At 36.1% G+C, this 10,303-nt stretch overlaps 2 protein-coding genes across 2 annotated transcripts; one reads left to right on the forward strand and one right to left on the reverse strand.

Moving 5' to 3' along the window:
* Positions 1 to 2,074: 2,074 nt before the first annotated feature.
* LOC110655259 (proteasome subunit alpha type-1-B) lies at positions 2,075 to 5,189 on the forward strand. Its single transcript, XM_021811503.2, has 2 exons — positions 2,075 to 2,607; positions 4,551 to 5,189. Exons 1-2 carry the CDS (start codon positions 2,257 to 2,259, stop codon positions 5,043 to 5,045), a joined length of 846 nt encoding a protein of 281 aa, XP_021667195.2. The 5' UTR covers positions 2,075 to 2,256; the 3' UTR covers positions 5,046 to 5,189.
* Positions 5,190 to 5,831: 642 nt separating this feature from the next.
* On the reverse strand, positions 5,832 to 10,047 carry LOC110655266 (uncharacterized). The gene is given in 8 exon segments (XM_021811514.2): positions 5,832 to 6,390; positions 6,739 to 6,850; positions 6,985 to 7,082; positions 7,405 to 7,512; positions 7,826 to 7,864; positions 8,693 to 8,764; positions 8,875 to 9,138; positions 9,716 to 10,047. Coding segments are annotated over 8 exon segments (1,125 nt in total). The 5' UTR covers positions 9,881 to 10,047; the 3' UTR covers positions 5,832 to 6,123.
* Between the last annotated feature and the right edge of the window lie 256 nt (positions 10,048 to 10,303).

Below are 10,303 nucleotides of genomic sequence, written 5' to 3' on the forward strand. Positions count from 1 at the left end.
TTATATATAAATTTTAACATATTTAAAATTATGATAAATCAATCTGCAAGAATTACTCTTCACACTAGTTTGAAATTCCAGAAAATGCATTAATCACATAATTACTGAATGAGTATTGATGGTTCGAGGACTTGGAGTTTGTAAATGTTGCAGATGGCCTAGAAATTACATCACTGTCCGTGTCCTGAAAACTCCCAATCATTACCAACCCAATCCTTCACATGGGACAGCAGCAATACCAATCTTCAACTCAGCAGCTGGGACCCCACCTCAGTACTGGCCTTGCAAATGCAAACCCACTCACATGTATCTTCTTTGTGGTCCAATCCTAACAATTCTGAACCAGAATAATCTTGGATCTTTGGAATTTTGGTCAATAAGAGATGTTAGCTGCTAAGCATCAACAGCTGCTTCCCATTAATTAGTTGGCCTGGCCATGTGAATCCGTATGAAAATTTTTTACTTCCCTTCATTTTACTTATCAGCATTGTGAGAAATTAAGCTGACTTTTCTTTATCATTCAACTAGTAAAGCATCCAATTATGAATAGCTTTTCCCTATTTCATGTCCTTATTTAAAAACAAGAATGATGGCTAGACGAACCAGCATCTGTTTACGGTGACCCACAAAATGATGGATTCTTAGTTTACTTAGCTATCTAGCCACCTAGGCTCCATCTTTGCTTTTTAATACTTGGAATTAATCAAACAAAATAGTATTATAAAAGATTCCCTCAAAAGAACGGTAAAATTGTCTGGTTTTTATGGATCTCTTGCGATGATGCTGAGCTAGCTCAGATTCTGTTACTAAACTTTTATGTTTAATTACTAAACATTTGATACCCTACATGCATGGTGATGGGGGGCTTGTCTTCTTCTTCTTCTTCTTCTTCTTGAGCCTGAAGAAAACTGCAGTTTACAATTCTGTGAATTCTGAAAACAAAATATCTTTTGAAGCATGTGAGTCTCGAACTCGAGATCTCACCATGTTAGAAGCCACTCTGGCAACTAAAACTCTTTGGTCCTTGCTGAAGCTTTCTTATGCCTACCAAAAAGTGAAAACTTGTGGGTTGTGGCCCCTCCTCATTTCGAACAAAACCTACATATGCAGTAGAAGGATATTGATATTGATATTTTTGTCATTTGATCAATTGTCGTCTAGTAGCTGCTACCTTAATTCGTGGTTCGCATAAAAGGCAATTATTACATGACATCCTTTAGGTTGAGGAAAAGGACAAGTCAAGTTAATTAAAAGTTATTACTGCACTTATGACTTGAGAACATTCATTATATTATTTTGAGCTTAATTTAATTTCACTAACCATTCTTAAAATTATAAATATTTTTAATTTTATCTTTAAATTTTAATTTATTAAAAATTAAATTAAATAATTTATTTTAATAAATTAAAATTTAAGGATAAAATTAAAAATACTCGCTTAATTTTATAATTTTGATTAAGCGATTATGAAACTACACATGCAGAGATGCAACCAATGGGCAAGCAAGTCAATTAGTACCTTCAACTTTTTCACCTATTAACGGTAAAATGACGCTCGACCTTAGGCAAACCAACTAAGATTTCCAATAGGATCTAAGAAGACTACCTTTTGGTGGAAATCTCAGGAGCATCTCAAGCAATGATAGCAAAAACAACTCTGGATCCGAAGCATCATAAAGAAAGCTTATATCCATCTGCCTTTTTTTCTTCCCTCTAGTTGCTGCTTTAACTGGGTGACTACCAATTCAGCTCCTCATAATTTTTTTCCCTTTTAAATTATCCTTTTTTTTTCCTATTATTTGTACATACTTTAATTAATTAAGCTCGAATTCGAGATCCCACATTATTAAAATCGACTATAGTATCACTCACCTAAAGCTCTCGAGATCGAATACCCATTAAAACTCTTCGTTTTATAGACAAAATGCAAGCAGAATGTTAGAGCCCAAGATGTAGAGCTAAGGAAGGGTTCATCTTGGTTAAAAGCCCATTTTAGTTAATGGGCCGATAGAACCCAAGCCTTGAAAATCAAAGGAATTGCTGACCCATTTCTAAGCAGTAATGTCTAGTATGTATCTCGCGCAGCAAGCCACTGTATTCCTAACTTGAGCAGAAAGAAAAGAAACCCTGCAAATGCTTTTTCTAAACGCCCGCACTCTCTTCCTCTGTAGCATTGATTAGCAGAGGGATAGGCACATTGGTGGAGTGTGAAACGACATCGTAGTATCTGAAGAAGAGACATACGCAGCGCAAAAAATGTTTAGGAACCAGTACGACACCGACGTCACTACTTGGAGCCCCGCCGGAAGGCTCTTCCAGGTAGAGTATGCCATGGAGGCCGTCAAGCAGGGTTCTGCGGCAATCGGGCTCCGATCTAAGACCCACGTGGTTCTCGCTTGTGTCAACAAGGCTAATTCCGAGCTCTCATCTCACCAAAAGAAGATCTTCAAGGTCGATGACCACATCGGCGTCGCCATCGCCGGCCTCACCGCCGATGGTCGCGTTCTTTCACGGTACATGCGATCCGAATGCATTAACTACAGTTTCACGTACGAGTCCCCACTTCCGGTTGGTCGACTCGTCGTTCAACTCGCTGATAAGGCCCAGGTTTGGTTTTTTTTTTTTTTTTCCCCGAACCATTACTTCCTTAATTTACTGAATTTCTCTTTTGCTTTTACATTTTGGTTAATGTTTTTGTGAATAATTTATTCGATTCATGGAAATTGAGGGTTGTGATTTTAATTTTAGGATTTAGGGTTGCTGTTGGCTATTTTTGCTGTCTGATAGTTAAAGGCAATAGACATCTTTTTACGTTGATGCCTGTGTTTCCCTCTTCATTTGGTCTTTCAGCTGCTATTTTGTTAAATGTAGGGCTTTGGTGAAGTGTATTTTGCCCTCTAATTCACTTGAGCTGCTATTCACGGATGTTTGCTTGATATCTTGTTTATTTTAAATATTTTTGGTGCATTTGAGCTTTTAGGATGCATAAGACTAGTGCTAAAAAAGGCAACTGTTGTATTTATATAGCATTCATGAGCATAGTGATGAGTGATGACCCTTATGATGGGTTTTGACAATGTAATCAGTTTTTTTGGACAACATGGGTATGGGCGCTAAGTCCATTTAGTTTCTATCAACAAATTCAATAGGTTATTTATTTATAACATGTTAGGTTTCAATACAGACATATTCAGAGTTGATTTAAATGGTATGATGCAACTGTAAAAATTAATTCCATAAAGGTCTGTGTGAAATAAACCTGGGAGATATCATTATCACTTATAAACAAGGTGATTTAGGAGAATTATTGCGTGGAATTAGTTGCTTGCTATAATCGACACACATTGTTTAACTGATAATGCCACATTCCATCTAGGAAGCATTTGGTTGCCAGAATGTAAAATTTTCATTTCGAATCACTTCCTTGCGAGTTCCCAAGCAAGTTTTTACAGGAAATTTTCATCTTCTTATTTGCGTAGGAATAAAAGATTCCTAATATTGTCACAAATAAAATCACAATAAAGGAAATAATGTCTCATTAAATTATTTTTCATAACTTTCATTTCAATGGAATGTAACATTTTTACCCTATAGGATGAGAAAATATATTCCTATGTACATGAGAATGTGATGATGGGATTTGCATATCTGTTAATGTAGTTTTCCTGGGATCTATATTCCCATTCAAACCAAACATGGGAAATTTACTTTCTCAAGCCACTCTTATAGGCAATTACTCTTAACTGCAAACTGAGGCTTGTTTTTGGAAGCTCTTTATTTAAAATATTTATCTTTATTACATCTTTCTTTTATTCATTTTTAGTGTTGGCTTGGCCATGTTAGTTATTTCAATGATGAACTTGTTCTTATATGGCTGTAAGGTCTGTTTTGTGCTACAAAATAAAATGAATAACCATAATAATGATTTACTACCACTTTTGCATTGAAATGCCTATGTGCTTCTAGCATTGGTCTCTAACCGTGCAATGTTTTTCTAGTGGAAATCTCTCTCTCAAAAAGGCGCTTATTTTGGTGATAAGTACACTAAAACAAGCATCTTCATATAGTATCTTCTGTTGCATCTCAGCATGCCGTACGTTCAGCCTAATTAATCATCCCTGTGCCGCCCCCTCTTCTATTTCTTCATTCTCTATTATATCAATTCTCAGAACAGATTTACGCCTTCACTTTTGCACAAGTTTTTGGAACATCCAAATCTTGACATATAGTCAGAAATTTTAAGTTTTAAGTTTTAAAGTTTTTTTTTTAAAAAATGCCTTATTGGGATCATCCTTGTGGAAGTTCATCTTCAAAATGGTAGTAAGATTAAATCCATTTGCATATGTTGCTCTTTCTAAATGATACTAAATAGATGATGTTCTGTCTAGTGTGTGTCCGATAGCATCAAGTTACTGTTGAATCTGTGACACACTTGTTAGTTTGTTAGTGTCATGTTTGGACTGAGTTAAGGTTTTTAGTCATATTTTAGTTTTATACAGGTGAACATCCATCAGGAGTTGATGTAGGTGTGATACTTATTTGAGTGGCAGGTATGCACTCAACGCTCTTGGAAACGACCTTATGGTGTTGGACTGCTGGTGGCTGGCTTGGATGAATCTGGAGCTCACCTCTATTACAATTGCCCTAGTGGGAACTACTTTGAATATCAGGCATTTGCTATTGGATCTCGCTCTCAAGCTGCCAAGACATACTTAGAGCGCAGGTTTGCGAACTTTGCAGACTCTTCACGGGATGATCTGATTAAAGATGCTCTCATTGCAGTTAGAGAAACCTTACAAGGAGAAACACTCAAGAGTTCCATCTGCACGGTTGCTGTAGTAGGAGTTGGGGAGGCATTCCATGTACTGGATCAGGATACCGTACAGCAGTTAATTGATGCATTTGAGATTGTTGGAGAACCAGAAGGTCCTGCTGCTGAACCTGAACCTGAACCTGAACCTGAACCTGATGCTGCTGCTGAGGAAGGTACAACTGCTGATCAAGGTGCTGCACCTGACCAGGGTGTGGCTCCAATGGACATATGAGGATGCAAGAAATGACAGCTGCTTCTCTGTCCTAGTTTTAGTTGATGTTTTCAAACACATTTGGAGAATTTAGTTGAAAATGAATGGCACCTTGGAAGACATAATTTTCTTGGATTAATTTATGCAATTTATCTTTGCCTTGTTTCTTTGGTGCAAACATTTGTTAGCTTCTGGTGAACATATATTTGCAATTTACAGTAATACCCATATAGACAATCACTGAACTAGATGATTTACCAATATGATGCTGTTAGCTTCTGTTTAGTGCCATGGAATTAGTTTGACATTGATCAGGACTTGGGAACTGGCAGCATAGGCAAATTATCGAAATAATAATACCGAGCTAAATTTGCATTTTTATGTTTCTGAAGTTTGCTGCATAAGCAAATTCTACTTATCCTCGGAAAACACGCAAGATCAGAATATTCCTTGAGTTGCATTTTGACATGGTCTAGTCAATGAAATTGATGAGATCATAAAACATAGAATAGTCTTTCTTTGAATCGTCTTTCATTTGACACTTAGCATGCAGAAGCATAAGCGTTGCGGCTCTTGACTCACTACCTTGAATAGCACTGCACTCGGAATTGTGCGATGAAAATTCTCCAGGAAAAAAATAATAATAAAATTCCTTTCATGTTCACAATGCTTACGAAATGGTTTGTTTGTACGACTTGCTTGCGACAATACATACTAAATTCAAGCGCCTTTCTATAACATTTCAAGAGGAAGAATTTTTGGTGGTGGTGGTATAGTAAATATATTGAATTAATGGATACTAGCTTCTAATTTGTAATCGATGTTTTATTATATTGTTAATGATGAAAAATGATATGTCAATATGTATTCTGTTTCTCAGTAGTTTATACAACACCTTAGATCAATAGATCATCACCATACACGTTAGTCCGGTGTTACAACAATAAGCCTTCTTGGTGAGCCAACAATTACTGTGTTAACGCATTTCAGTTGAGAAATAGTTGTCTTATATGCATAAAATTTGCCCCAGAATGCAACTACAGCTGCCTCTTTTCTTATAGGAAATGCTAAATCGTAGCAATTGAATGTAAAAAAAATATCACTTATATGCAAGTTGTGGCATCAACTGCGGATGTACAGGAAGACCATTGATCTGCATCTGTTTGTACATCCATTGCCGGTTCTCTGGGGTCACCTCACCCCCAAGGGAGCGAACAACGGATCCTCCACTACATGTACCGACTTTGCAGCATTCCTCCAAAGATAATCCCTTTACCAGTCCATACAAAAAGCCACTGGCAAATAGGTCTCCTGCTCCGGTGGCATCGGTTGCCTTTGCTTCCCCAATGGCTGGAACCCGGACAGTCTGATAAGTTGGGAAATTTAAATATAATCCAATAGTAAAGACCAGATAATCATATGAAAATAAAATGGCATAAAATGGGCAACAAAGACAAGTGTTTTACATTGGAAACTGAGAACAGCATAAATAAAATTTTGTTACTGTCCTGGACATAGTAATAAGACTAAAGGAAGGCAGACATTTGAGGGAAGTATAGATGAAAATAATACCCTATTCATAAATTTCTAGCGGTAAAAGATCAGAGTTAAACAATTTTAAGGGAAGGCAACTTGCCACAATGAGAAATTTTGAGCAATCGAGAACACTTTCATTGAGCATATCTGTAAATATGCACTACAAAGAGATACTAACCTCTTTTCCATGCTTTGCAATGCACCCATTAGGACCTAAAGTCACTACAGCCCAATTGCAATGTTTGGCCAAGAATTCTAGCGCAGCCTCAGGATCAGTATTTTGTTCACCTCTATAAACATTTCAAGAGAAATTAACAACCACTACTAGAATCCATCTAAGAAAAAACTATTAAGTGAAATTTGAAACTCTAGAATAACCCGTCTCAGCATGTTAAATCAAGAGCATAGCCAAAATGATAATTACCTTAGAAGTTCCATTGCTTCATCCTCATTAGCAAAGCAGAGGTCTATGTCCCTTGACTCTAGTAATTGAAGGAGAGGTGATCTAAAGTTTCGAATCATCTGGCCAAAGTTCAAGCATGTAAGTTAATATATATTGATAAAGGAAACTTGGGGCTTTGAACACTGCAGAGGAAAGAATAAATTAATCATTAGTCCTTATTAAAATGACATAGTCCTCACTAACATATAAGATACATTGCAACCACAAAAATATTCTGGAATTCAACAATATAAAAAAAAGTTATTTCCATAACAATTTTTGGCAATGACTAAAGTGGCCATTTATGACTTGAGTGTTCAAAATTATATGATGTTTGATAATGAAGATGGGCCACCCATTTCATCTGAGCTAAAAGGCATGCATAAGATTGATAAATTGTACCTCAAAACTGGCCAAATCCAATGAGACATAAACACCCTCTTACTTCGCAATCTGAATTGCTGCTTGAATAACTTCTATGTTGAATATTCCATATCTCATTACCAGCCACTGTAACAAAAAAACTATTAGTAACTGCTAACGTTACTAGTCTACTAATAGAGCAAGTTGATGCCATAATCATTCATGTGAGATGCAATTTTCATTTGAAAATATATCTTCACATTAGGGAATATTTTTGCATTTTACAATGGAATTTCATTTTAACCTAACTAGTTCGTAGTTTGTGGGACTAACCTCAAGAAAACAAAACATAACCACCAAAAGGCAGGATATACGATTAGAACAAACAAAGAAACAAATAAAAGCAAAAGAAATGAATAGAGTCGATCCAAAAATTTAATCCTAGTGAAAGCCGCCTAACCTTAGATCCCCTAAAATCTTCCTTGGTCAATTCATCAGCCTGAAAAGAACAAAAGTTAATAGATAAGTTTGAAATGACTCATCTAGATAAGAAGGCTACAACAAAATCCTTAACGTTGGTAAAGATAATGCTAGAATTATAACTCAAAATCCTAATGGGATTTGGAGATAAATCTTTTCCTAATTTGAGTGGGAGAAATATTACTCAATAGGATGGAGGAATATTTCCTATAATGAGTAAAACTCTTATTTCAGTATTATTTCTAAATTGAGTAGGACTCCTAATTAGATAAGGATTGAGGGAATTAATACTATAAATAGGAGAATGATGAAAAATGTTATTTGGTTTTTGCCCATTGAAGAGAATGACTTTCAGCCCATGGAGTGAGGTTGTCACACATTGTAGAGAGGGACTTTGCCAATTGCTGAGGATTTGACTATGCCCATTGATGAGGTATACTTGCCCACTGCAGTGGAGAGAGGCTTCGGCCTAAAGTGGAGCAAGGATATAGAATTCAATAGAATTCAAGAGAAAGGTATTCTTGTCCATTAGTGAGAGGGCTCTTGAAGACACCCTGTAATGTTATAATAGTAAATATATTGGGTTATGTCTAGAGGAGACTGAGAGGGACTAATGTAATTGGATTAATTGGATAGTATAGCTATGAACTTGTAATGACGATTTATTTATAGATGATAGTGGAATATAGTATGCCCGTGGATGTAACCCTATGTTGAGATGGTGAACCACGTAAATATTAAATATTGATGTTTTGTATGTTTGTTTTATTTTTTTGCAGTTTACACGTTTCCGCAGTGTATAATAGATAAAAAGTACATAAGCAAAAATAAATAAAGAAACAAGCACCTGAACTTTCACAGCACTTGAGAGGCAAGGTAGCATTGTACGATTGCCCAATGCATCAACCAAACAAACACACTGAAAGAAACCAGCAGATTTTGAGAACTGAAACTCAATAATAAAACATCCAAGACTGTTCCAATTTACAGAGTTGTTCCAATTTTACAGAGTTTGCAAACGAAAGTCACCTGACCAGTGGGTCCCTTCTTCGTCCTCAATCTCGAGAGGTTCACCCCACTAGAGCCCATATTACTAACAAACAACCTGCCTTCCTTATCATCCCCATAAGCCACAATAATCCCACAAGAGACTCCAAAGTTTGCACTAAGACCACGAATGGCACTGGCTACACTGTCCCCAGCAATTGTCCGCACAGGAGATGTATCATCAGGGGAAGCAAGTAAATGAGTTTTTACCTCTCCTAAAATATGCTGAAGTTCTTGAATTGCAACCTACACGACCCCAAAAAATTTGCTTAGTTTTTTTTTTTAACACACAAATATAGTAGTGATATGTAAAATCAAGAATAAAAGCCATCTCTTTGTATAGGGAAAATCAAGAACAAAGACCATTTTGCATATATTGTAAAAAACAACCATTAAAATATTATAATGAAGAAAAAGACAACCCAAAGAACTGGAAATTTGAAGTCCAGATGACATGGGGATTTGAATAAAACTCGGTGAAACCACAAGGAGACACTAATAGTTAAATGTAACTAAGACTTGGGGACACCTTAGTTACTTGTATAAACTGAGCAAGAACGCTACATTCCCTCATTAAAGCTCGGATATTCGAGCCACATTGATTAAAAAAAATGGCAAAAGGCACAAACTTGCAACCAAAATATATGAAAAGGCCATCAAGAATATACATAGCTGAGAAAAGCGACATAATGATGAAATGCATCACACATTTTTAAAAGAAGAAATCTCTGCATAAACATGAAAATTAAGCAAAAACAAGCTGAAATCAAGCAAAACGTAACGAAATTGAATCAAGATAGGTGTTTTAACAAGAGTTAATTACGGGTATGGAGCCACCGCGGTCACCGGGTATTTGATCCAGCAAGGACCAATCGACACGGGCAACGTGGTCTATGAGAGCGGCAGGCTGGAGACCCAGTATAAGAGGATGAGGACAAGCAGCAACAGAAGCAATATCACCGTTCCTGGGCAAGGCTTCTACTCCCATGTTGAAAGGGTATGGTTTTTCTTTATCTTCTTGTTAGTTCTTAGGCTTTCTCCGATGCCTCTTCAACCTCCCCGCTTTGTATCTTATAGAAAGAAGCCACCCCCCTCAATGTCCCGCCAGGAGCCGAGTTCAGTTCGGTGTGCCATTCCATACCCTTTTGTACCAAAATGGCCACTAACTTGGGAAATATTATAATAATACCACCTACTCTAAATTCTTATTTTAATACGTATTGACTGAATATATTTAAATTTTTTAATTTTAGGTAATTTAATTATAATTTTTGAAATTGAAAACTTTTTATTTAAAATTTAAAAATTAAATTAGAGATTTTAACTTTTTAAAGTTAAATTATTGACATGTTATGTTATATTTTTTTAATTATTTTATTTAATTTATCTTTCTCTTTCTCTTTGAGAAAAT

This window comes from Hevea brasiliensis, chromosome 12 (assembly GCF_030052815.1).
Source record: "Hevea brasiliensis isolate MT/VB/25A 57/8 chromosome 12, ASM3005281v1, whole genome shotgun sequence".
NCBI lineage: Eukaryota > Viridiplantae > Streptophyta > Magnoliopsida > Malpighiales > Euphorbiaceae > Hevea > Hevea brasiliensis.